A 27,617-nucleotide genomic window follows, 5' to 3' on the forward strand; every position below is an offset into this window, starting at 1 on the left:
TTTGTACAAGTATAATAAGTGAAATATGTTAAGTTAATGTTGGTTTAGCACATTAAGCCACCTGAGGCAGAGCAGTGAAGACCCCACCAGAAGGAAATGAAAAGAGGAATGATAGACTAGCCAGTAGAGACAATCCTTCCAGCCCCATCTCTCTGGGCTCCTATAACGCTGTCTACTCTCTCCCAGCTCTTTTTCCCTTGAGACCCCACGCCAGAGAGAGGGATTGGTCTTTATTCCCTACCATCCTGGTACTGCCTCTACTTGTACACCTGTTTCTGTTAACCTTGTACCCCAAAGCACCTGCACACTGCTGGAAAGACAAACGATTCACCATAGCACACCACAGATATGGGTACAGTACTCACCTGTCTATCTGTTTACCCCCGTCTCTGATCACCATAAAGGGTGTCTTGTTGTTTGACGTGATAGAAGAAGAGGCTCATAGTCATGCTTTCTCTCTGGGAGTGTATGATGCAATCTGATCTAACTAGAGCATTAGGTGAGAACAGGGGAGGCTCACAGTTCTGCTAATTAGAGCATGACTGAAGGGAGGACAAGACACACATGCCAGTCGGCTTGACTGATTCATCGACCCTATCGACACCAAACTGAGATGCCAATACATGTTATGCTTATATAATGCTTACATAAAGCTTGCACCTGAGGTGGTAGACTGTTCATGAAACAATCCTACACAATGGTCTCTTGAGCCTAAATCTGTCTCTCATCAGCATTAATGAGATTTTAGGAATATCCCCTCATAATACCATGACTCAAGCACAAGAATGTACTCTAAATAGAAGGTATATGTGTTTGACATAGAGATTGATAGAGGACTCTAGTGCCAAAAAGTATGTTTCAGCATGGGCAGCTCCATTGTGGACTTTCCGCATTTTGAAGTAGTCAACTGGGTGGGACTTCCTATAGGTTAAGGAAGAATCACATAATTCTATCCAGGTCATCAGGAGGGATCAGCCAATGATTTATACTTGTGAGTAAACATTCCATAACTGCAGGTGGCAGGAAATCGCCAAACTTGGCTTTATACCTTTTCAAACAGTACACTGCAGGTGGCAGTATTCACCCTTTCAGTTTGTTTATCAACTCATCAACCGTTGCTGCTTCCTATAGATCACCCTCTGCCCCCTCTGCCCCCCATCTATCTTCTGAGCTCGTGCTGCTAGGTGACCTAAACTGGGACATGCTTAACACCCCGGCCATCCTACAATCTAAGCTAGATGCCCTCAATCTCACACAAATTATCAATGAACCTACCAGGTACAACCCCAAATTCGTAAACACGGGCACCCTCATAGATTTCATCGTAACTAACTCGCCCTCCAAATACACCTCTGCTGTTTTCAACCAAGATCTCAGCGATCACTGCCTCATTGCCTGCAGTCAAACGACCACCCCTCATCACTGTCAAACAGTGATCATCACTAAAACACTTCAGCGAGCAGGCCTTTCTAATCGACCTGGCCCGGGTATCCTGGAATGACATTGACCTCATCCCGTCAGTAGAGGATGCCTAGTTATTCTTTAAAAGTGCCTTCCTCACCATCTTAAATAAGCATGCTCCATTCAAAAAATTTTGAACCAGGAATAGATATAGCCCTTGGTTCACTCCAGACCTGTCTGCCCTTGACCACCACAAAAGCATCCTGTGGAGTTCTGCATTAGCATCGAATAGCCCCCGTGATATGCAACTTTTCAGGGAAGATAGGAACAAATATACACAGGCAGTTAGGAAAGCTCAGGCTAGCTTTTTCAAACATAAATTTGGATCCTGTAGCACAAACTCAAAAAAGTTCTGGGACACTGTTAAGTCCATGGAGAATAAGAGCACCTCCTCCCAGCTGCCCACTGCACTGAGGCTAGGAAACACTGACACTACCGATAAATCCACAATAATTGAGAATTTCAATAAGCATTCTTCTACGGCTGGCCATGCTTTCCACCTGGCTACCCCTACCCCACTTCTCCTTCACCCAAATCCAGATAGCTGATGTTCTGAAAGAGCTGCAAAATCTGGACCCTACAAATCAGCCGGGCTCGACAATCTGGACCCTCTCTTTCTAAAATTATCTGACGAAATTGTTGCAACCCCTATTAATAGCCTGTTCAACCTCTCTTTCGTATCGTCTGAGATTCACATAGATTGGAAAGCTGCCGCAGTCATCCCCCTCTTCAAAGGGGGAGACACTCTAGACCCAAACTGCTACAGACCTATATCTATTCTGCCCTGCCTTTCTAAAGTCTTTGAAAGCCAAGTTAACAAACAGATTACCGACCATTTCGAATCTCACCGTACCTTCTCCGCTATGCAATCTGGTTTCAGAGCTGGTCATGGGTGCACCTCAGCCACGCTCAAGGTCCTAAACGATATCATAACCGCCATCGATAAGAGACATTACTGTGCAGCCGTATTCATCGACCTGGCTAAGGCTTTCGACTCTGTCAATCACAACATTCTTTTTGGCAGACTCAACAGCTGTCACGTTCTGACCATAGTTCTTGTGTGTTTTGCTTGTTTTAGTGTTGGTCAGTGTCACGTTCCTGACCTGTTTTCTGTTGTTTTGTATGTGTGTGATGGTCAGGGCGTGAGTTTTGGGTGGGCAGTCTATGTTTGCTGTTTCTATGTTGGTTTTGGGTTGCCTGGTATGGCTCTTAATTAGAGGCAGGTGTTTTGCGTTTTCCTCTAATTGAGAGTCATATTAAGGTAGGTTGTTCTCACTGTTTGTTTGTGGGTGATTGTCGCTGTGTCTGTGTTTGTTGCACCACACGGTACTGTCTCGTCTCGGTCATTCCTGTTCATGTGTTCTTCGTTTCATGTAAGTTCGTAGTTTAGGTCTGTCTACGTCGTGTTTGTTATTTTGTAATTTCCAAGTGTTTTCGTATTTTGTCTTCGTGTTTCAATAAATATCATTTATGTCTAATTACCTCGCTGCATATTGGTCCACCGATCCTTCTCTCCTCTCCTCTTCCGAGGAAGAGGAGGACGACACCCGTAACAGTCAGGACGTGAGCTGGGTGGGCATTCTATGTTGTGTGTCTAGTTTGTCTGTTTCTATGTTTGGCCTAATATGGTTCCCAATCAGAGGCAGGTGTTTTGTGTTGTCTCTGATTGGGAATCATATTTAGGTGGCTTGTTGTGTGTTGGGATTTTGTGGGTGGTTGTTTCCTGTCTTGTTTCTCTGCACCAGCTAGGACTGTATCGGTTTGCCACATTTATTATTTGTAAGTGTTCACAGTTTCGTAATTAAACTTGTTGAGCACTGGCTACGCTGCGTGTTGGTCCGATCCTTGCTACACCTTCTCTTCTCGTGAAGAGGAGGAAGGCTGCCGTTACAACAGCCTTGGTTTCTCAAATGATTGCCTCGCTTGGTTCACCAACTACTTCTCCGATAGAGTTCAGTATGTCAAATCGGAGGGCCTGTTGTCCGGACCTCTGGCAGTCTCTATGGGGGTGCCACAGGGTTCAATTCTCTGGCCGACTCTCTTCTCTGGATACGTCAATGATGTTGCTCTTGCTGCTGGTGATTCTTTGATCCACCTCTACGCAGACGACACCATTCTGTATACCTCTGGCCCTTCGTTGGACACTGTGTTAACTAACCTCCAGATGAGCTTCAATGCCATACAACTCTCCTTCTGTGGCCTCCAACTGCTCTTAAATGCAAGTAAAACTAAATGCATGCTCTTCAACCGATCGCTGCCCGCACCTGCCCGCCCGTCCAGCATCACTACTCTGGACGGTTCTGACTTAGAATATGTGGACAACTACAAATAACTAGGTGTCTGGCTAGACTGTAAACTCTCCTTCCAGACTCACATTAAACATCTCCAATCCAAAATGAAATCTAGAATCGGCTTCCTATTTCGCAACAAAGCATCCTTCACTCATGCTGCCAAACATACCCTCGTAAAACTGACCATCTTACCGATCCTCGACTTCCGCGATGTCATTTACAAAATAGCCTCCAACACTCTACTCAACAAATTGGATGAAGTCTATCACAGTGCCATCCGTTTTGTCACCAAAGCCCCATATACTACCCACCACTGCGACCTGTATGCTCTCGTTGGCTGGCCCTCGCTTCATACTCGTCGCCAAACCCACTGGCTCCAGGTCATCTACAAGTCTCTGCTAGGTAAAGCCCCGCCTTATCTCACCACCAATGCCAATTCTTCCTTTAGCCGCCTCTCCTTCGAGGTTCTCTGCTACCAATGACTGGAACGAACTGCAAAAATCTCTGACGCTGGAGACTCTTACCTCCCTCACTAGCTTTAAGCACCAGCTGTCAGAGCAGCTCACAGATCACTGCACCTGTATATAGCTCATCTGTAAATAGCCCATCCAATCTACCTCATCCCCACACTGTATTTATTTTGCACCTTTGCACCCCAGTATCTCAACTTGCACATTCATCTTCTGCACATCCTACCATTCCAGTTTTTAATTGCTATATTGTAATTACTTTGCCACCATGGCCTATTTATTGCCATATCTCTCTTATCCTACCTCATTTGCACATGCTGTATATAGATTTTTATACTGTATTATTGATTGTATGTTTGTTTATTCCATGTGTAACTCTGTTGTATGTGTCGAACTGCTTTGCTTTATCTTGGCAGGGTCGCAGTTGCAAATGAGAACTTGTTCTCAGCTAGCCTACCTGGTTAAATAAAGGTGAAATAAATAAAATAAGTTTTCGTAGAAATTAACTACTTAAAAATAGAAATGGCCTCAATGGCGCTGTCAGTGCGCCCACGTATGCCATAGCGGAACCGATACAATGAAGAGTCCTTTATGATTCTCTATGGTGTTTGATAGTAGTTGTATACCACTTCCTGAGTTTTTGTTTTGCCATTCAAGAAAAGTCATGTTGTAATGACAAAAGTCTGTCACATGATGGCAATATTGTGTTCCTTATTCACAGCTTGCAGAATTCCTTTTCATTTGACTGGTCTCTGTCAAAGGATCTTTTTTAATATTAATACATTAAAGTAATCCATTTGTGGTTGAGATTATATTTGCGAAAGGTTTTACCATGGCAAAAGTGTAAACCTGAATATGACTAAAGATCTTTACTCTATGCAAAGTAAGGCCTACACTGAATCATAAACCTAAGAATACACAAATCACAAAAATGCTCGGATCAAACAAAACTGTGTCAAATTATTCAAAAGTATTTAAGTACATAAACCGCCCAATATATACCCACGTAAGTGGTCCAATCTTTTAATCACTTAGGATCTTAATTTGACCAGTTTCTCAAAACAGGAAAATAATCCTTCAGTAACCGGAAATGTAAATTATTGTGTGGATTAGAATTCATAGTAATTTTTGTAGGGGTTGATACATGTTTAGTTAGGGCAAATAAAGTCTGAAATTTTGAAGAAAAAATTACACATTTTGGAAGCCTTTTTAAACCTTGAATGCACTACGAGTTTGCATTTCCCCGCTGTGCAGGACATTTCCTGCAACAATAAGGTGATCAAATTATGATCCTGCACCTGTAGATGAGGCAGACAATGAGCAAGTCATTCTAAGAGAACAACATTCCCCAACATAAATAAACCTAAATGCTGTACTAATATACAATAACTGTCCCTAATACCTATATATTTACATGGTAGACTGTACAGTGTAATTACATTGTAGGTACCTTATCTGTATCTGATTTGTGTAATTACATGTTAAAATGTTTATATGCATTAGATTTGTAAAAACTAACTTAAATGAATTGTAGCTACAGTAAACCTTCTCTCAACACCCAATTATTGTTTAAGATTATTTTTCTTTTGTTGTGTTATTTTTGCAAATTCTTTGTATTGTGCATGCCACAAACATGGATAGCAGTTGTAAGTGCTATGTAAATGTATACCAAAACTGTACCAATCATTTCTTTACCACCAATCAGTTTTGGGAGAATCTACTTTTAGGAGTTGAGGGCTGACTACTAACGCCCTCTGCAGTTACCCTACTGTTTCGATGGGGGATATGACATTTTGCAGAATCAAATCAAGATATATTTTGTGATGGTTAGCAGAAACCAAATACTGTATAATGCAAAAAAATGTCATAGCAATTGCCCTGCCCGAACGAACCCGTGTGAAATTTACATGAGAACAATGACAGAGCAAAATGCACAGAGAAATCACCATACAAATAGTGAGAGCTAAATCAAGCTGTCAAGGGGAAAAACTATGCAAATTGATGGCTAATGGTTATTGACAGCAACATTTGGTTGTGCAGTGCTATCAGCAACACATGATGTGAAGACAAAAGGCTAAGTAGAATAACAGGCCGGATCCACTAAACAGCTGCATCGGTGAGGAGGGGGAGGGTGGGGCCCATTGTCTTACGGGGAGGCTGGGGCCCATTCATAAATAAAATATCACAATCAATGCACGTATTGATGCAAACTTCCACAGACAAATGCATGAATGGTAACCTCAGACAGACTCATCCTCTAAAATACAAACACTGTGTGCACCTGCTGATGATCAAGTAGGCTACTGCAATCATTTTCCTCATGTTATTTAATACACACACACACACATCCTCTGACAGTGTCCACTGAGGCCTACGTCGTTGACAACAGGTCGATTCCTTACATTCCTGACCTTGAGGAAAACAAAGCAGTCAATGGTTGAATCACTTAAAATCAAAAAAGTAAAAATAATTTGAATCAAATAACATATGGTAACGTTAGGCCTATTGTAAAAATAAAAAGAATCACCAGAATATGCTCTATATCAGGGTGGAAGGTAGTCTAGGGTTTAAGAGTGTTGGGCCAGTAATCGAAAGGTTGCTGTTTTGATACCCCAAGCCAATTGTGTTAAAACGCTGTCAATGTGCCCTTGAGCAAAGCACTGAACCCTAAATTGTTCCTGTAAGTCAGTCGGGATAAGAGCGTCTGTAAAATGGGTAGGCAACTAGATTCAGCTGCCGGATAATTTTTGTTTGAGCGGACTGGAACATAATTATAATAATTCTTACACTGCAAATTGACCACAACTAAGGCCAAAAATAGATTGCATTTGAAAATAACAATAATTTCATACCTTGATTACATTGAGACATGATCACATGTTTTTTTTATTCGTGGGAATACTAGGGAAAAGACTTCCTAAACTAAGCACATTTTTAACAGATTTTTTAACAGATTTTATTTTTTAACCAAAACTAACATCCCCAAAATTCCTTGCAGTCCAGTTTTGGCCCATAGGCCGCCTCTGGCTGACCTATATTATAGTACACTCAGTGTCTGCATGGGTCTATACATGATACCTCTGCATTGTTACAGACCATTGCTCTCTCATGTCAGTCTGACTTTATCTCATGACAAAAATGTTGCTCAGACAACGAAAAATGTTTTATACTTACTTCTAATTGTGGCTATCATACCTTATCTCAGTAATGTGCCCAGTTTTATTTTGCACAATGGACTCTCATGGTGAAAGGTATGGTATCCTAATGTACACTATACACGGTCTCGTGTAAGTGAGTTTCTCTAATCACTTATTTGAATTTTGGTTCTAGTATTAAATTGTTGTTATGTTACATTTGCCACATTTGTTCAATTGAATGATCTTTAGCCTACGCAACGAGGCGCGGCAACGCTTGCTGCTGGGTTCAATTGCATAGCCCTAGTTTTCTCCCCTCCCCCCTTTTTGAAGTCATGATGGCGAAACTGTAGTGTTCAGGACGAGAAGTGTCCCACCCGCCCAGCAGTTCATCTATTTATTTATTTATCATTTCACCGCAATGACCCGCTGGATTCCAACTAAAAAAGAGAAATATGGCGTTGGTAAGTTAGACAACTATGTCGTCTTGTTTATAATTGGGTTGTATTCACACAGCAGTCTATTTACAAGTTGGCCAAGGCAATTAAACTTGGAAGTTAAGTAGCTAGGAATCGGCGAAGTTAAGGTACTTTGACTGTCACACATGTAACTTGGGAATCCCTGAAAGAAAGTGAATGTTGATTCGATGTGAATAGGTTTGGTCAGGGCGTGCTCTCTATGTCCATACAGTAACAATCCGTAAATCGAGTGGTTTGACTCGAAAATAAGCCTTGCTACACGTCGTGCGTAACGTTTGTGCCAGCTGAAACGTTCTTGCTGTCCATATACTGTAGCCTTAGCATACATGTAAGCCTATAGTTGGAAATGTGTAAGACATTGTGATTTTAGCCTGTCATATATCATGAAAACAACATAGGCACATAGCCTACATGAGTCACTTTGGTTCAGGCATGCTGTGTGAAACGTTATGTGGATACACGCCCTCAAGGTAAATCAAAACTAATGGGGAACCATTTCAGAGAGTATGATGACGTCAGTAGGCCTATAATATCGCAATCGGGTACCTGTTGTTTTTGTATTTAACCAGTAAAAGTCTATTCAGATGGTCTCTTTTGCAAGCGAGACCAGGGCTGCGTTCAGTACGTTTTTACGTTCTGGATCGTTCAATTGAACATAAACGGTGCTGTACTGAACGACCAGTTGAAAAACGAGGAGGGGTTGGTTGGGGAACGGTATCAGCATGGCCACTGCCCTTTAAAAACGTCATTCATTGTTTCAAGCCACACCCACCCACACGTACCTCAAAAAAGTCTGTGTTCAAGAACTTACAAGAAAGTTTTGTGGAAACGCACCTCTGGCCATGAAGGCAGCAGCAATCAAATTGTATTAATCACATACAGATATTTATCAGATGTTATTGCGGGTGTAGCGAAATGCTTGTGTTCCTAGCTCCAATAGTGCAGTAATATCTAACAATACACATATCAAAAAGTAAAATCATGGAATTAAGAAATATATAAATATTAGGATGAGCAATGTCGGAGAGGCATTGACTAAAATACAGTAGAATAGAATACAGTATATACATATGAAATGAGTAAAACATTATGTAAACATTATTAAAGTGACCAGTGATTCCATGTCAATGTATACAGGGCAGCAACCTCTCAGGTGCAGGGTTGAGTAACCGGGTGGTAGCTGGCTAGTGATGGCTATTTATTCGTCTGATGGCCTTGAGATAGAAGCTGCTTTTCAGTCTCTCGGTCCCAGATTTTATGCACCTGTACTGACTTCGCCTTCTGGACGATAGCGGGGTGAACAGGCTGTGGCTCGGGTGGTTGTCCTTGATGATTTTTTTGGCCTTCCTGTGACATCGGGTGCTGTAGGTGTCCTGGAGGGCAAGCAGTGTGCTCCCGGTGATGTGTTGTGCAGACCGCACCACCCTCTGGAGAGCCCTGCGGTTGCGGGCGGTGCAGTTGCCTTACCAGGATGCTCTCAATTATGCATCTGTAAAAGTTTGTGAGGGTCTTAGGGGCCAAGCCACATTTCTTCAGCCTCCTGAGGTTGAAGAGGCGCTATTGCGCCTTCTTCACCACACTGTCTGTGTGGGTGGACTATTTCAGTTTGCTGTGATGTGTACGTTGAGGAACTTGAAGCTTTCCACTTTCTCCACTGCTGTCCCGTCGATGTGGATAGGGGCGTGCTCACTCTGCTTTTTGCTGAAGTCCACGATCAGCCGCGTCGATGCGGGCCTCGTCGATGGCACTGCGTTATCCTCAAGCGGGCGAAGAAGGTGTTTAGTTTGTCTGGGAGCAAGACGTTGGTGTCCGCGATGTGGCTGGTTTTCCCTTTGTAATCTGTGATTATCTGTAGACCCTCTCACATACATCTCGTGTCTGAGCTGTTGAATTGCAACTCCACTTTGTCTCTGTACTGACGTTTTGCCTGTTTGATTGCCTTACGGAGGGAATAACTACACTGTTTCTATTCAACCATATTCCCAATCACCTTGCCATGGTTAAATGCGGTGGTTCGCGCTTTCAGTTTAGCGTGAATGCTGCCGTCTATCCACGGTTTCTGGTTTGGGTAGGTTTTAATAGTCACGGTGGGAACAATATCCATCAATACCCTTCCTGGTGAACTCAGTCACCGTGTCTGTGTATACATCAATGTTATTATCCGAGGCTACCCCAGTCCACGTGATCAAAACAATCTTGAAGCATGGATTCCGATTGGTCAGACCAGTGTTGAATAGACCTTAGCACAGGTACTACCTGTTTGAGTTTCTGCCTATAGGAAGGGAGGAGCTAAATTAAGTCGTGATCTGCCGAAGGGAGGGCGGGGGAGGGCCTTGTAGGCATCCCGGAAGAGAGAATAGCAGTGGTTGAGTGTTTTCCCAGTGCGAGAACTACAGTCAATGTGTTGATAGAACTTCGGTAGCAATTTCCTCAAATTTGTTTTGTTAAAATCCCCAGCTACAATAAATGTAGCCTCAGGATATGTGGTTTCCAGGATATGTGGTTTCCAGTTTGCATAAAGTCCAGTGTAGTTCCTTGAGGGCCATCGTGGTATCGGCTTGAGGGGGAATATACATGGCTGTGACTATAACCAAAGAGAATTCTCTTGGGAGGTAATATGGTCTGCATTTGATTGTGAGGTATTCTATGTCGGGTGAACAAAAGCTCTTGAGTTTCTGTACGTTATCACAATCACACTATGAGTGGTTAATCATGAAACGGACACCACCGCCCTTCTTCTTCCTAGAAAGTTCTTTATTCCTGTCTGTGCGATGTACTGAGAACACAGCTGGCTGTATGGACTGGGACAGTATATCCAGAGAGAGCCATGATTCCGTGAAACAGAGTACGTTACAGTTCCTGATGTCTCTCTGGAAGGAGATCCCCGCCCTGAGCTCGTCTACTTTATTGTCCAGAGACCGAACATTAGCGAGTAATATACTCTGAAGCAGTGGATGGTGTTCACGCCTCCTGAGTCGGACTAGAAGTCCACTCCGAATCGTCTTCTCCGCCAGTGGCGTCTTGGAGCAGCCTCTGGGATAAGTTAAATTGCCCTAGGGGGTGAGAACAAAATATCAAATTCGGGAAAGTCATATTCCTGGTCATTGTGCTGGTGAGTTACCGCTGCTCTGATATCCAAAAGTTATTTCCGGCTGTATGTAATAACACACAAAACGTTCTGGGATAATAGTATAAGAAATAACAGACACAAAAACAAAATACAGCAAAGCTGCCACGTCTGTCGGCGCCATCTTGCAATCAACATTACACAATTTAAAAATGATACAATATAATCACAACAGCAACAACTCGATCCAGCCTACAGGAAATATTAACACTCATCCTGAACAGAGTCTTGCACCATTGTTTTAAACACATTGAGGCTATGATATTTGGTTGATATCACTGTATCAAGCAATAACACCTTTCATAGATTTTTACAAAAACAAAGTTACGTGGAAATTAATCACAATTTCATGTGGTTGTTTTTCCTTCATTGTTTACAAAACATTGAGATGTGTAAATATAATAGGCCTACAGATTTCTGAATTTAGCAGGACAGAAAATAACCATAATCTCGTAGAATGATTTAGGTCTCATGTACAGAATGTTAATTTTGTTCTGACACTAATTTGGGTTTCAACTTTGTTTGAACATGGATATTGGCATCATTCTAAAAATAACAATATTCTAGTAAGGAATGCCCTTGACTTAGCTTGCCAACCCCCAAAGTAGCTAGCATACCTCTGTGGAATGTTGTGTTCAAGTTCTTGTTCATCTTTTGCTATGTTTGGTAAAGACCACAGACAGACATGTCATTGTCGAAGGGGGACTGAAGTCATACTTTGTATTGTTGCTGTTCCACTACATTTCCCCCCCATTTTGAATATGACAGATGACTCCATGCAACTGTATTGGTTTGTTCTTATTTGGGTAGATACCGTTTGAAACAGACGCTACCTTTTAGTTATGTTTGTGTAATGCTGATACAATCAGAACATCCATGAAGCTTGTTGTGTGTCAATTGCTGCTAAACCCTAGTAATATTTGAAAATAAGACATACCCCTCACTTATGGACTAGCTTAATGTCTGTGATACAATGTATTTCAAATGTAGTCTACCAATTTGTAATCGTCAAGATGCCAGTGATAGTGTAGAGGATGTCATTGCTATAGAATGAAAAGATTGACAATTATTGATATAAATGCACTATCATCACGCCTCAGACCACACATGCATTTCATACAAACAAAGAGGTATAATGGGTTTGCACTCAAAAAGATGTCACATAAAGCTTAAGTTATTATTCAATGTTTTAAATTATTTTCACTGCATCAGGGATAGCGTACACAGACATTTTGGCTTTACAGCCTTCTTCAGTGTGTAGGTACAATAAAAAAAAGTCTAAACAGCATTTGTAAAGAACAGCAGATGGGCAGCAGGTGCTTCTAATCAGGGTTGTCACTCATCTACCAATCAAGGATGTGGCTTTTCTGGTCTACCTGTATATAAATGAGTCACAAAGAAATACAGAATTATAGGGTACGGGAGGGTGCACGAAGGGCAACTCACAAATCAATCGCCCCAGGTTTCCGCTCACCTAAATACATTATATCAATTAATGAGATAGTCCACCACAAAGGACATAAGCCATTCATAAATGTGTGGGGCCAACTCATAAACAATATGTAAAATCTGATATGGACAGTGTTCTTCTATAACAGTCTAAATGTGGCTTATAGGAAGGAGGTGAAATCTAGTTATTTGTTTAAACCGTGTGGAAAAATAGATTTTAATTTATATATCCGCATGGCTTCTCTTTTAGAGTAATTTGTTGTCATAGTCACCTCTTCTACGTGGTGGATGAACTTTTTAGATCCCGCAGAAACGCAATTCTTTAATGGAATGATTTTGTTCTATGAAGTGTCTTGCAACTGGCGAGTTGATATCTTGACGTCTAATAGTGGATTTATGTTCTCAGAGATGTACTTTCAAGGTGCAGGATGTTTTTCCAATATAAATCTTATTACAAGAACACTGTAACATATAAATAACTCATTTTAGTAGTGCAAGTTCTACATGATTTTATCTCATAGGTCCTAGAAGTCTAAGGGCATACTAAATTAGAACATTTCCTTATGGTACTACAAGAGGTACAAGCTCTACAGGGGAAACATCCTTTTATGAAGGCCTCTTTTCTCTCTGACCACATCTGATTTAACCAATATGTTTGATAGATGTCTTGATCGTTTATAATTGAATAAAGGTGGATTCAGGAAGGCAGAATTTAAAGACGAGTCTGATATGTGCCAGTGTTTCTTGACAATAGACTTGATGCCATTATGGCTATCATTGAAAGCAAGTATATAGTTTACAGAAAACAGTTTCTTCTGTTTTTGTTGGGATTTGTTAAGTAACTGGCTTCTGTTCAAGCTTTTAACTTGTTTTTGAGCTTAATCAAGCCAGGTATCGGGGTAACCTCTCAAACGAAAACACTCAAGGAGAGTATTTGATTGTCTATCATATTCTTCCTCTGTGTCACAGATGCGACTCAGTCTATGACGTTGGCTTACTGGTAAACCTCATTTTAGGGGAAGAGGGTGATAACTATCAGCTGTCAATATAATATTTTTATCTGTAGGTTTTCTGTGAACTGTAGTACTTCGAGATTGTCCCTTTGTAACAAGTACATCTAAGAAATGTATAGAGTTAATGTTATTTTCCATAGTGAAGGAAATTGATTGTACTCTCGAGTAATTGTAGTTAAGATATTCATTTAATTTTGGAACCCGTCCAGATCATAAGGCAATTGTCTATATAGAGGATCCAATATTTAACATGATCTTTAAGTATTATTTACATAAATAAAATGCCATTTGAATTTCCCGACATGCATTTCAATCTGATTTGGTCAGATTATAGAGAGCCGGTAGGATTTTGACAAGAGGCTGTCTGTGTGTGTGTTTATATGTAACCTGCCAGCCAGGGATGTCACAGGTAGAGGTGCAAAACAGTGTGAAGGAGCTGCACTAGTGAGCAGTGCTGAGGCACAGACAGTAGCGCTGCATCACAACATGCTTGGCGTGATTTTTAACCACGGGCAGATCTCTGCTGTTGCCAGGCATGGCTCTGGACACAGTCAGAACGATGTCAAGTTGGTGAAACGGGAAATTGTCACTCTCTGCATGACCAGAGGGAGAAGTCATTTCTTTGGTATTTAAAAAAAAAAAAAAAGCTATTGTTTCTGAGTTGGCAGAGGGAGTTTTAAAGTGGAACTGACAGCATTTTAGCAACATGAAATGTTATTCAAGTCTGTTTATATACACCCCCAGGAAGAATGACACTTTTAAAAACATTTTCTGACAAGCGAGCACTTATATGGTAATTTTCACTTTTTCATAAATTCTTAGAACGTTTGGGAATTATGTATACTAAAGCATTAGTGAAAATTCTATAGAGGGAAAGCGTAAATAAAACCATCCGTCTCATTCAGGACCGGAGTCTACTCAGACCCAGAGCTACAGTAGGCCTTTATGCAAACAAGCCATTTACCACACAGGCCTGCCATCATTCACTTTGAACTGGACTGTGTGTTTACAGGCAGTTACAACAGCACGAATTTAGATAATTAGAACACATTCCTAAAAGCTACAACATGCACCTGAATGGATTTCTGCAAATATGTCAATACCACGGAAGTCCTCTTACTTTTGGGACCATTACAGTCCTATTTATCAAACAGCCAAAAAGAAATACATTTTAAAAAGCTAACTGGCTGTAGTTGGCTAGCTACTTCCAGACACAAATGAGAGAAACCTCACTCTGACTATTTTACTCGCCCAAGCAGAACTGATTAGCTAGGCTGTTTACAAAACTCGCCTATTCATTTAGATTATTTTCTATTCTACTGTATCTTAGTCTATGCCGACTCTGACATTGCTCATCCAAATATTTTATATATTCTTAATTCCTTTACTTTAGATTTTTGTGTATTGTTGTGCAATTGTTAGATATTACTGCACTGTTGGAGCTAGAAGCACAAGCATTTTGCTACACCAGCAATAACATCTGCTAAACACATGTATGTGACCAATACAATTTGATTTGACTTGAAGGGGAACTGCAAACAATTAAATGAAAAGGATACTTATGGGAAGGGAAGGATGCTTATGGAAAGAAAATGATACTGATGTTCAGTTGTGAGGTATTCAGAGGTGTGATGAGCTGAGCCAGTTGAAGCGTGCAGTGAGATCTAGCCTCCGGCAACAAGGATTATCACCATGCAAGTCAGGACAGAGCTCCTCACATTGTTCCTGTTATAGAGGGAAGATAATGCTGAGTACTAGGCTTTGAAAGTGTGTCTGCAAGTCATGACAAGGAAGTGTGTGTGCGAGGAGAGAGAGTCAGCGGGAGAGCGAGAGAGCATACTGTGCTTTGTGATTGGTCTCCCACTCGTGTCCTTCGGAGAAGAGGAGGAAGAGACGGAACGTCTCCAGGAAGACACTTAAGTTAACAAACGGAGGATAATAGAGGGCAGGGCATTCTGCTGACCCAGTTGGCTGCAGTATGCCCTGTATAAAGTGACCTTTAACCGACAGTCTCCTTTGTGATTTAGAAATAAATAATACATGATGTCAAGCCCCTCCTCTCACGCCACCTCACTCGGTGTGGATGTTGTAATAAACCTGCAGGGGGAAAATTCCACTTACTCCACCCAACACATAGCCTCAAGGAATGAAAAAGAACAGGAATAATGTTAATCATCTCTTTATTTAAAACGTGAGTCCAGGTTGAGTCCTAAAATCCTATTCATGAATACATACCGGTCAAAAGTTTTAGAAAACCTACACATTCAAGGTTTTTTCTTTATTTTTACTAATTTCTACATTGTAGATTAATAGTGAAGACATCAACACTATGAAATAATACATATGGAATCATGTAGAAACCAAAAAAGTGTTAAACAAATCAAAATATATTGGAGATTCTTCAAAGTAGCCACCCTTTGCACACTCTTGGCATTCTCTCAACCATCTTCATGAGATAGTCACCTGGAATACATTTCAATTAACAGGTGTGCCTTCTTAAAAGTACATTTGTGGAATTTCTTTCCTTCTTAATGTGTTTGAGCCAATCAGTTGTGTTGTGACAAGGTGGTGGGGGATACAGAATATAGCCCTATACGGTAAAATACCGTATTATGGCAAGAACAGCTCAAATAAGCAAAGAGAAATGACAGTCCATCATTACTTTAAGACATGAAGGTCAGTAAATTTGGAAAATTTCAAGGACTTTGAAAGTTTCTTCAAGTGCAGTCGGAAAACCCATCAAGCTCTATGATGATACTGGCCCTCATGAGGACCGCCACAGGAAAGGAAGACCCAGAGTTACCTCTGCTGCTGAGGATAAGTTCATTGGAGTTACCAGCCTCAGAAATTGCAGCCCAAATAAATGCTTCACAGAGTTCAAGTAACAGACACATCTCAACATCAACTGTTCAGAGGAGACTGTGTGAATCAGGCCTTCATGGTCGAATTGCTGCAAAGAAACCACTGCTAAAGGACTCCAATAATAAGAAGATACTTGCTTGGGTCAAGAAACATGAGCAATGGACATTAGACCAGTGGAAATTTGTCATTTGGAGTCCAAATTGAAGATCTTTGGTTCCAACCGCCATGTCTTTGTGAGACGCAGTGTGGGTGAATGGATGATCTCCGCATGTTTATTTCCCACTGTGAAGCATGAAGGAGGAGGTGTTATGGTGTGGGGGTGCTTTGCTGGTGACACTGTCTGTGATTTCATTAGAATTCAAGGCACTCTTAACCAGCATGGCTACCACAGCATTCTGCAGCGATACGATATCCCATCTGGTTTGCACTTAGTGGGACTATCATTTGTTTTTCAACAGGACAATGACCCAACACACCTCCAGGCTGTGTAAGGGCTATTTGACCAAGAAGGAGAGTGATGGAGTGCTGCATCAGATGACCTGGCCTCCAAAATCCCCCGATCTCAACCAATTGAGATGGTTTGGGATGAGTCGGACCGCAGAGTGAATGAAAAGCAGCCAACAAGTGCTCAGCATATGTGGGAACTCCTTCAAGACTGTTGGAAAACCATTCCAGGTGAAGCTGGTTGAGAGAATGACAAGAGTGTGCAAAGCTGTCATCAAGGCAAAGGGTGGATATTTGAAGAATCTCAAATATATTTTGATTTGTTTAACACTTTTTTGGTTTCTACATGATTCCATATGTGTTATTTCATAGTTTTGATGTCTTCACTATTATTCTACAATGTAGAAAATAGTAAAAATTAAAAAAACCTTGAATGAGTAGGTGTTCTAAAACTTTTGACCGGTAGTGTACATGTATTAGGATATCATTTAGAGTAAAATGAAGTTCAAAGCAATTGAGGGCCCTTCTATTAACTGCGTTTCCAGTATACAGCAAACACCGAATTCCACGTGCACCATGAAAATGCACCTGTACATTTGTTCAATGCATAAAAATGTTTACTCTAACTCAAGCATGCTTTTTCACAGCGCAAGAAATACCCGACTACCATATACCTTTTATCAGATATGACTATCAGAAAGGCCAAAGTCTATAAGCTTTTCTAGGCTCTTCATATAATTATTCTGTCTCCACTTCCTTTATCTTGAGCTTGCTGGGGATTGTCATTTTGTGTTTGTATGTTGGTTCACATAGTAAGACTGTCTCTCTTTTCTCCCCCGCCTGTCAATTTTCTCAGCAATTTATAATTATGACTCCAGAGGCGAGCAGGAGCTGTCTCTCCAGGTGGGAGACACTGTACATATACTTGAGACATTTGAAGGTGAGCATGAACAGTCTAGCCTCACTCACATACAACAAGCTGTTACACGTTAAGGAACCGTTTGCAACACTCTGGAACTTTGTAAAACATTGAACCAAGGCTGTGCTCAATACCAGACATGCATGGAAAATAATCAGCGATGTTTAATGAAATGCTCTTGAAAGATAGAACAGTCAATATCAGCATCTGGATCTAGTTTGCCCTCTTCTCATCAATCTTATCTTATCTATTGTATCTATCCCTATATCTCTGTCATGTCTCTATATCCATCTATCAATCTCTAATCTCCCCAGGCTGGTACAGAGGGTACACATTACGGGATAAATCACGGAAGGTATGGCAACAACCGTACATCCGTTCATAGTGTTTCATTGAAATTAGAAAATAGTTTGAAGAAGAGGTTTACGTTTACGTTTCATCTCACAGGGCATTTTCCCAGCCTCATACATCCACCTGAAGGAGGCGAAAGTTGAAGGGACAGGGTAAGGTGTCACTCACTTTATGTCATGTTATTAGAAATGCATTGTATTTGGGATATCTGGTTATTTCTTTCCTTCCCCCTTCAGCCAACAGGAAATAGTTATCCCAGGAGACCTACCACTGGTACTGGAGCTCGGTGCCACTCTGAGGGAATGGGCACAAATATGGTACAAGCTGTATGTGGTACGTGGTAAATATTAGTTTCTTATCAATCTCCCTACTTGCATTTTATTCACTTTACCCATATACTGTTATCCAACTCTGACACTCACTCTGTTTGGAAAAGTGTGATTATGTAAGTCTGGGTGGCTGTGATGATGAATATGACTGTTTGTTTGACAGAACAACAAGACCACTCTCTTCAGGGGCGTACAGCAGATGGCCTACAGCCTCATCGAGTATCGATCTCAGATAGTGTCGGGAACATTACCCAAGGATGACCTTGTGGAGCTCAGGAAGAAAGTCACAGCTAAGATTGATTATGGAAACCGGTATGAATTGTACTCTAATTCCACTGTGACATAAACGTGCTTGTAAAGTCATTGTGCTAAGAATATGCCCTTGTATATCTGTCTAAAACTATATGTGATTCTTTCTGTACAGGATTCTGGGTTTGGACTTGGTGGTGCGAGATGACGCGGGGAACACTTTGGACCCGGACTGCACCAGCACAGTCAGTCTGTTCCGGGCCTTTGAGACTGCATCCCGCAGTATAGATGACAGAATACAGGAGGAGAAGGCATGGGCCAGCTGTTGTTTTTCTCTCTCATTTGTCTCTCTGACTGACTAATACTGGTTACCCTGCCGGTGTATTGTGTGTGTGCTCATACAGTGTCTCTGTGCCCCTCTGTAGACCCGGCTGCAGAACCTGGAGATGAGGCGCCAGTCCCTGTTCAGCACGGTGCACACCTACAGTCTCTTCGTGAACCTCAAGAACTTTGTGTGTAACATCGGGGAGGATGCAGAGCTGCTTATGTCACTCTATGACCCTGACCAGTCTGAGTTCATCAGGTCAGATATCAATGTATTCAATTCATTGCATTATAGTAAACCAGATAACATCACTGCCAATACCATTTTCTGACACCATAAAGAAGCTTTTATCCCGTAATCATGTGTATTCCATGTTGCATATATGCAGATATTGCATAACGTTATATCACCCTTTTGATATATTTGTGTATCTTGTCAAACACCGAAAAAGGGTTGTTACAGAGTGGCTATAGTGAGGTATGTGAGTTGGGATTCCTGATTTGTTTATGTCTGCAGTGAGAACTTCCTTGTGCGCTGGGACAGCATGGGCATGCCCAAAGAGATTGAGAAACTCAACAACCTGCCTGCCCTTTTCACGGTAACAGATGAAACTCTCCCTTCCACTTTTTGTCTTTTTTCTCTGTTGTAAATGTAATAAACTAGTAGCCATGTGGCCTGACAGATGGGCAGTGACAGTCCTTGGATGGGGCATGCTATGCCATGCCATTTATTTCCTCAGACAGGCTCTGAACTGCTCACATTAAGCTTTATGTAAGCAGATTTGCATAAGATATTGAATATTTTCTGCCAAGCAACTTTCACTGTACTTGCATTATGTAGTTCTTATCTTTGCATTGAAATTCTCTCCTCCAATCTGGTCAGGATCTGAGCAGCAGTGACCTGATTAGGCCACGTCTCTTCCTCGTCTGTCAGATTATCAGAGTGGGCAGCATGGAGCTCAAAGAGGGCAAGAAACACACTGGAGGGTTAAGGAGACCATTTGGTGTGGCTGGTGAGATATATTTTTATGCTTCACTATATTTGTTTGCTCACATTCACACATTCAATTCAATGGAATTCAATTAATCTGAGATCAGAACACTTCCCATACTCTGAGTTTGAGTGAATGGATAAATTGAGAGCCTAAATAAAAAGTTACAGTAGGAATCCCTGTCCTTGATAAAATCCAGACACACCCTAAGCACACCTGCACCTGCTTACCTTCCTGACCCCTAAAACACTTCCAGATTGTATGCCTAGCCAAAGAAGTCAGGGAAAAGTTTTTTAACAGCCCTCTTTGTTTTGAGTGAAGGATTACATTTCTGTGTTGGATGAGAAATGGTTACCTCGAGTGTCACAACAAATGGACTGAACCCTGAATAATTGGGAGCAATAGAGAGCTCTCATTTCCCTCAGCTATTTCCTAAGAAATGACACATTTTGAGAGAAAGAGGAATGCCGACTGAACCATCTATTGCAACACAAAGCTCAATGTCACACAGACCGGCCTGCTGGAATCCTACCTAGTCTCTTGTTCTCATTGTTTCTCTGGTACATTGCAACAGGTGTGTGAGGGCCCTATAACTAGTTTTCAAACACAAACAACATTGTGGCTCTACTCTGTAGTTTACTTAATCAGAGTGAAAGACCTCTGCTGTAAAATAGCTCGAGCTGGGAAATCAAATACCAAAGATATTAAAGTGAGGCCATGCTAGCAGCAGCAGTGGCAATAACTAGATAATTTAATTGATATCAGCTTATTATATTAGCCATGGCCCCCTATCACCACAGCATTCACAACGTCATCGTCTCTGTTCACAGTGATGGACATCACAGATATCGCCCATGGAAAAGCAGACGATGAGGAGAAGCAGCATTTCATCCCCTTTCAGCAGTGAGTGTTTTAAAATCTCCAACAGCCTCTGCTCATTTTCACCCTGTGTTAGTGGTCCCCACTCCCCAGTCCATTTGAAATCAACCTGTTCTTATACCATTATAGTCAAATGACAAATGGCTTGAACTCTGTTAGGATACAGCATTCTGCTTTCTATTGCTATACCATACTGTAGATCAAGTCTAGGTTTGTTGTGCAGTGTTAACAAAAATGCAACTGGAGACTGTTTATTATTCCTTCTTGGTCACATGCACTTTTATATTTTGTGGATTTTCTCCTCCAATATCTTAATATGCTTTTTGTAGCTCTATGTTTGGTGATCAATCCACTTGTCAGTCCCACTTTTACAATATATTTCTCCCCCTCTCCTATTCCTTCCCATTTCTCCCAGGATAGCTATGGAGACCTACATCCGTCAGAGGCAGCTCATCATTTCTCCTCTACTCCCATCCCGGGTCATTGGAGAGAACGAGCCTCTCACCGCCGTCTTCAACAAAGTCATTAACACCCGGGAGGTCAACCACAAGGGCCAGGGTAAAGAGAGACCTTCACTGACATGATGTGGCAACAACTCACCCGTTTGCCCAGAATATAGCAGAGTAGACCAGAATATGAAATACAAAGAAATATAACTCGGAAGGGGCTTTTGAAATGTGGGTCTCGGTTCTAAATAGGACCGTTACAGGTTGTGTGTATCGATTCTGAACATTCTGTTACTGCCTCTGTCTTATTAACTTTCTCTTCATTGACGGGCCCTGTTGGGTTCTAAGGACTGTTTGTGACCCTGAAGCTGCTTCCTGGTGACCTGTCCCAGGTCAGGAAGGACTACCCTCACTTTGTTGATCGCACCACCGCCATCGTCAGAAAGATGGGCTTCCCTGAGATCATCCTCCCAGGTGCCATAAGTTTACATTTTCATCTTTTGTAGCTGAATTGTGTCTGGAACAATGGGTTGCATACTTTGTAGGTGCCTTTACAGCAGTAACCGGCAATAGATCCTTGTTTAGTATTAACCAACTAATTCTCCTCTAGGGTATGTGAGGAACGATATCTATGTCACCTTGCTGCAGGGGGAGTTTGACCGTGGTAAAAAAACGTCACCCAAAAATGTTGAGGTGATGTTGAGTGTTCTAGATAACGATGGCAATCTCATGGAGGTAAGGGTGCCGTCCTAACATTTATATGTGCTTCCACCTTTCTTTCTTTAACAATTTTGACCTCAAGTATTGCATGTCGGTCATGTAGGTTGGTTGACTGTAAGACAACATTGTAGTTCAAGGTTTAATATAAAATTACCCCAATTAATGTTTACATGGGATGTATAACATTTTCTTATCTGCAAAAAAAGTATCCTATGTTTGACTGAAGCTCATTCCATCCCCTTGAATAGAAAGCAATATTTCCTGGAGCTGGATATGATGGGATCACAGAATACAAGTCTGTAATTTACTACCAGGTCAAGCAGCCGAGCTGGAATGAAACAGTCAAGGTACAGTTCACTTACCAGCATCCCAGGTGTTTCTGTCAGGACTCTCCTCATGGTGGCTCAAGTTCAGCAGTTACTTTTCCAAGTAAATTTGGCTCTATAACAATAAAACCTTTAGAGGAGATATTGGCAAGGATTGTTTCACGCTTACAAAATGCTAGACAGACACCAGATATGACTTTCTCTGTCTATAATCTTGTCATGATACACTCCTCTCCTCATCCTTTTCTTCTCCCCCTACAAGGTGACTATTCCTATTGAAGATGTGGGCCGCTGTCATCTCAGGGTGATGTTTCGACACAGATCATCTCAGGACTGTGAGTGCCTCACATTTCTAAAACACTCGACAGCCGGGCAGCCTGCCCTAACCCTCTGGGAGCTGGTCAGCATGAGTATAAATGTGTTCTTCAGAGTTCGTTGATTGGGTCCCCACTGACACGGCTGTGTTACCTTTAGCTAGAGACAAATCAGAGAAGCCGTTTGGCATGGCGTTCGTCCGCCTGATGAAAGGAGACGGAACCACGCTGAGAGACGGCAGACATGACCTCATCGTCTACAAGGTGGGACCAGCACACCAGTCTGTTACTGTCACTAGGGTTGTTAAGGGAGGGTATATTACTGGAGTCTTTTGAAGTTTACAAGCAAGCTACCAGAATTTTGGTATCTTTCAAGGATTTTATGTAATCTATCACAAGACATCTAGTGGCCCTTTTGGGTACTTAAAATTATCACAAGTGTCTGTAATTGTCACTGGCCCTCTTGTGGCCGTATCACATATTAAATAAGATGATATAAAAATATATAACGGCAAAGCTGTAAAACATTAGCCTAAATTTAAACCATCAACTTAGTGAATACCATTGGTGTTTTTAATATGAGGGTTTCAGCATGATATATTAAGAGCGTTGGGCCAGTAACCGAAAGGTCGATGGTTCGAATCCTCAAGCTGGCAAGGTGGAAAAATTCTGCCCTTGAGGAAGGCAGTTAACCCTAACAACAAGTGCTGCCCGGGCGCCCATGATGTGGATATCGATTAAGGCAGCCCCCCGCACCTCTCTGATTCTGAGGGGTTGGGTTAAATGCAGAAGACACATTTCAGTTGAAGGTATTCAGTTGTGCAACTGACTAGGTATCCCCTTTCCCTATCTACTAGAAATTTGTGGACAATATGGACACAAATAAATACTATACATGAATATATATATATTTTAAAGTTTTTCAGATATAAATTACCAAAGTTATGATAGATTGCCATAGATTTTCTGTTAATTACCAAAATTATTAAATATTTCAGTAACATTGGTAAATTACCAGTAGCTTTGCAACCCTAACTATCACAGACCCTGTATGATGTAGACATCTTGGTGGAACCAGAAGGTTCTGATACATTTGACTACAGTTGGAGATCTTTCTTTCCCTGTAGGGATTATTTTTCATTATCAATTAAATAGTGAAGTAATTATTTTTTATATTTTATATAAAATAAAAAGCTCCCTGGTCAATGAATATCAAATTACATATCAATGAATATGTTCTAGTATTATATATATTTTTTCTCTTAGGTTGACGCAAAGAAGTCTGAGGATGCAAAAACATACCTGACTCTGCCAGGCTCCTGGGCTGAAGTGGAGGAGAAGGAGAGGCAGACAGGGAAAAACTTTAACCATTCAGGAGTCATCCCACTCACCAAGGACAGCTTCCAGATTGGCACTCTCACCTGCTCCACTAAACTCACCCAGAATGGTACTGTAGTAGGACACAATCATCTCTAATCTATAAGCACCATGGTGGAAATGGATATGAAACAATATATGAAGTATCAAACCGTCTCTAACAAATAGAACCTAACTCTTTCTGCACTTCGGCTCGTAATACAAATCAGAGTGGTGTTGACATACTCATTCAAGTTTATGAAATCCAAGGGTCAGTTAAAGTGATATGCTGCTGTTCCTCTGCTGTTTTCTAGTGGATCTCCTGGGCCTGTTGAACTGGAGGTCCAACCCTGAAGAGCTGGACCAGAACTTGCAGCGCCTGATGGAGGTTGAGGGAGGGGAAATTGTCAAGGTGAGTATGACTGCTCCAGAGTTAGCATTCTTAACTGGCTTTACATACAAGGACACCCTAGCCTAATGCATTTGTCTTTTTGTGGTCTTAGTTTCTACAGGACACACTTGATGCCCTCTTCAGTATCATGATGGAGACTTCAGAGGAGGAGACTTATGACACGCTGCTGTTTAATGCTCTGGTGAGTTCTGTACTGGTGGGTTACTTACTTGCGTTAAGTTATCAGGATTAATGGCATCTGTCATTAATATACCAAAAGACAATTGTATATTAGAAATTATTAACGTTACACTATTTTCCAGCAGGATTCTATATTACACTGGTTCCTGACTGTGCTCTGCATTTTTTCTAGGTGTTCATAATCACACTGATTGGAGACATCAAGTTCCAGCACTTTAACCCAGTACTGGAGACATACATCAACAAGCACTTCAGTGCCACTCTGGCTTACATGTGAGTCTAGCTCTCTCCTTTCTCACATTTTCATCTCTATGCTGTTAATTTTTCCTTCCTCCTGTTTTGACACCTCACCACCCATTCAGAATTCATTTATATGTAATTACTGGTATGCCTGAGTTCCCTGTTCCATTTATTTTTCAGGAAGCTGACCAAGGTTCTGAATTACTATGTGGGCCATGCAGATGAGCCTGTCCTAACCGAGAAACTGTACTCAGCCCTCAAAGCCCTTAAGTACCTGTTCAGGTTCATTGTGCAGTCCCGGGTCCTCTACCTCAGGTATCTTAGCCGTGACCTTCCTTCCTCATACATACTAATACATTTGTGAGACAATATTAGTTTGTTTGTGAAATGAGCAATGTCCTTATTTTGTTTACTCAGATTCTATGGGACCAGCGAGGATGCTTTCTTCAACTCCATACGGACACTCTTCCTGTCCTTCAACACACTCATGGACAGACCGCTGGATGAGGGAGTTAAGATAAAGGTGAGTTGGTTTAGGGGAGAGACACTGGGATTGGCACTTACATGGTACTTCATCTTCTTTAATACACACTGTTAACATGGCATAGCCTGGTAATGCAACATTTACTGTGTTATTCTGATAATTGTCAGCTGTTCAAACCAGCTTACCCTTTCTATGTTTATGGAAGCCTTATGCTGGCTTCGTGAAAGATAGTTGAAGTAAAGTTTTACTTGATAAACTGCAGAATAACGTTAATTAAAACACTTTCGAGCTGACTAGAGCTGTAAAACACAGAAGCCTTATCCGGTGATATTTCCCTCATGTTCTTTTTTTAAAGACCATCATCTTTTTCAGGGGGCGATACTGAAATACCTTCCCACCATCATTAATGACATCAAGAATGTCTTTGATCCTGTGGAGCTCAGGTAACTCCTTGTAATGACTTTTCAACTGTCGAATCTGTAGAAATGATACTTTTTCCTGTATATAAAATGTCCTTGTCTCTTTTCTGAATTTCATCCTGTTTCTCTCACTAGTGTTCTTTTGACCAAGTTCATTGAGAGCATCCCTGACTCTCAGCTGGTGCGCCAGAAACTTGGTTGCATGTGTAAGATGGTGGAGAGTGACCTTTTCAAACAGTCAGGTACTGTAGTGCCTCTCTGGCTCAAACATAACTTTAGAATGATCTCTATTTAAAAACAGAACCACAGGATGACACATTTGAATAGGCTCTATTCCTCTTTGACCCCACAGAGTGTCGAGATGTCCTCTTGCCGCTGGTGACAGACCAGCTGAGTGGGCAGCTGGATGACCACTCCAATAAACCAGACCACGAGGCCTGTGTTCAGCTGCTCAGTACTGTGCTAGACAACCTGGACCGCAAGAATGTGGTGAGTGGCTACTGGCTATAGCACACCTCTATCTCTGCCATTAGACACACTGAAATCCGTGACATCCATAACTCTTAACTGGATTAGTTTTGATACATTCATTTTTGATCTGACCTGTTTGTGTCCCAGGGTCCAACCCGGGGCCATGTCCAGCTGATAATGGAGCGGCTGCTTCGCAGGGTCAATCGCACTGTCATCAGCATGAGCAGAACCTCCACTCTCATTGTAAGACTCATACTCAGTACTCTGACAGTTCTTCATCTAACTCAAAAGAAAAAGTCAAGTTATTTTCAATTGTTCATTTGGAAAATATTTATTTTAAGTTTCCATGTACAAGGCACAGTGCTGAAAAGCTGCTTCTATGCATCCTATACATAACTAAATCGGCACTTATAAGCATTCAACAATGAATTATAGCTTATAATTAGCTTCTAAGCATAAAACATGTTATATGTGTGAACCTAAAGTAGTTTTACAACTAAGGTGACTGATGCTCTGTTATCTCAATGGCAGGGTCATTACCTAGCCTGTATGACCGCCATCTTGAAGCAGATGGATGACATGCACTACGCCCACTACATCAGCACCTTCAAGACCAGACAAGACATCATTGTAAGTGGGCCGGCACACATCCCTTGCCCTGGGCATGACTCTTCCTGAATCATCCAGTCGATAGCTGGCATTCAACCACTGGTGCTTGTAACTGCTCCTGAAGTGATTATTGATTATAGACATTTCATGGGACTGACTTGGAACATTGTGAGGATCTCCCTGTCCTTGCTTCTTTACTGAACTGTGTGGGTCTAATATGAGAAATGCAAGGGGACTGCTGTGCATAGTTCAGCATGTTACTAATCGATCGGCTTGGTCAGAAACAGAACCCCACATGTTTGTGCAGACATGAGAAGCATACATCTAGGTACTTCCACTGCAGGCAAGGTAACTGTTCTCTCCCTGGCCCACTACAGGACTTCCTGATGGAGACATTCATCATGTTTAAGGACCTGATGGGGAACGTTTTCCCCTCCGACTGGATGACCATGAACCTCCTGCAGATTGGTGTGTTTCTGCGGGCCATCAACCAGTACTCTGAGGTCCTCAACATGTACTTCATGGACCAGACCCACTTTGAGCTGCAGGTGGGTCTCCAGTCGCCACCTTCTGATGGGGTGGACAAAAGACATCCGTGTCTCTCTGCAAATGTAAACTTCTTTAGCTCAATCATTGTCCCAATGTCTGTGTAAAAACGATCATATTTTATTTTCAGCTCTGGAACAACTACTTCCACTTGACTGTTGCATTCCTTACCCACAAGTCATTGCAACTGGAATCCTTCTCTCAAGAAAAACGGAATAAAATACTGAACAAGTATGTTCGTTTTTTTCTTTGGTTCAATTAGTTTAAATACAAATTCCCATAAACTAATAATATAAAATAAAAATTTCCACAGAGAACTGA

At 41.5% G+C, this 27,617-nt stretch overlaps 1 protein-coding gene across 4 annotated transcripts in view; it reads left to right on the forward strand.

The window, feature by feature from the left end:
* The first annotated feature begins 7,686 nt into the window (after positions 1-7,686).
* The window catches only part of LOC139545449 (dedicator of cytokinesis protein 5-like), a 31,931-nt gene continuing 12,000 nt past the window's right edge, over positions 7,687-27,617 (forward strand). For all 4 annotated transcript variants that reach the window (XM_071353222.1, XM_071353223.1, XM_071353224.1 and 1 more), the window contains exons 1-30: positions 7,687-7,820; positions 17,587-17,670; positions 17,964-18,004; positions 18,097-18,152; positions 18,237-18,333; positions 18,493-18,641; positions 18,754-18,889; positions 19,004-19,161; positions 19,420-19,501; positions 19,786-19,915; positions 20,725-20,797; positions 21,189-21,331; positions 21,568-21,693; positions 21,830-21,954; positions 22,188-22,286; positions 22,528-22,600; positions 22,740-22,843; positions 23,846-24,026; positions 24,250-24,347; positions 24,439-24,528; positions 24,700-24,800; positions 24,948-25,082; positions 25,185-25,290; positions 25,624-25,694; positions 25,806-25,912; positions 26,023-26,159; positions 26,289-26,384; positions 26,673-26,771; positions 27,128-27,298; positions 27,427-27,527. In XM_071353222.1, coding sequence (XP_071209323.1) covers positions 7,778-7,820; positions 17,587-17,670; positions 17,964-18,004; positions 18,097-18,152; positions 18,237-18,333; positions 18,493-18,641; positions 18,754-18,889; positions 19,004-19,161; positions 19,420-19,501; positions 19,786-19,915; positions 20,725-20,797; positions 21,189-21,331; positions 21,568-21,693; positions 21,830-21,954; positions 22,188-22,286; positions 22,528-22,600; positions 22,740-22,843; positions 23,846-24,026; positions 24,250-24,347; positions 24,439-24,528; positions 24,700-24,800; positions 24,948-25,082; positions 25,185-25,290; positions 25,624-25,694; positions 25,806-25,912; positions 26,023-26,159; positions 26,289-26,384; positions 26,673-26,771; positions 27,128-27,298; positions 27,427-27,527 — 3,212 coding nt within the window. In that variant the 5' untranslated portion in view covers positions 7,687-7,777. The remainder of the gene's footprint in view (positions 7,821-17,586; positions 17,671-17,963; positions 18,005-18,096; positions 18,153-18,236; positions 18,334-18,492; positions 18,642-18,753; positions 18,890-19,003; positions 19,162-19,419; positions 19,502-19,785; positions 19,916-20,724; positions 20,798-21,188; positions 21,332-21,567; positions 21,694-21,829; positions 21,955-22,187; positions 22,287-22,527; positions 22,601-22,739; positions 22,844-23,845; positions 24,027-24,249; positions 24,348-24,438; positions 24,529-24,699; positions 24,801-24,947; positions 25,083-25,184; positions 25,291-25,623; positions 25,695-25,805; positions 25,913-26,022; positions 26,160-26,288; positions 26,385-26,672; positions 26,772-27,127; positions 27,299-27,426; positions 27,528-27,617) is intronic.

Source organism: Salvelinus alpinus, chromosome 19, assembly GCF_045679555.1.
Source record: "Salvelinus alpinus chromosome 19, SLU_Salpinus.1, whole genome shotgun sequence".
In the NCBI taxonomy this organism is placed as follows: Eukaryota; Metazoa; Chordata; class Actinopteri; order Salmoniformes; family Salmonidae; genus Salvelinus; species Salvelinus alpinus.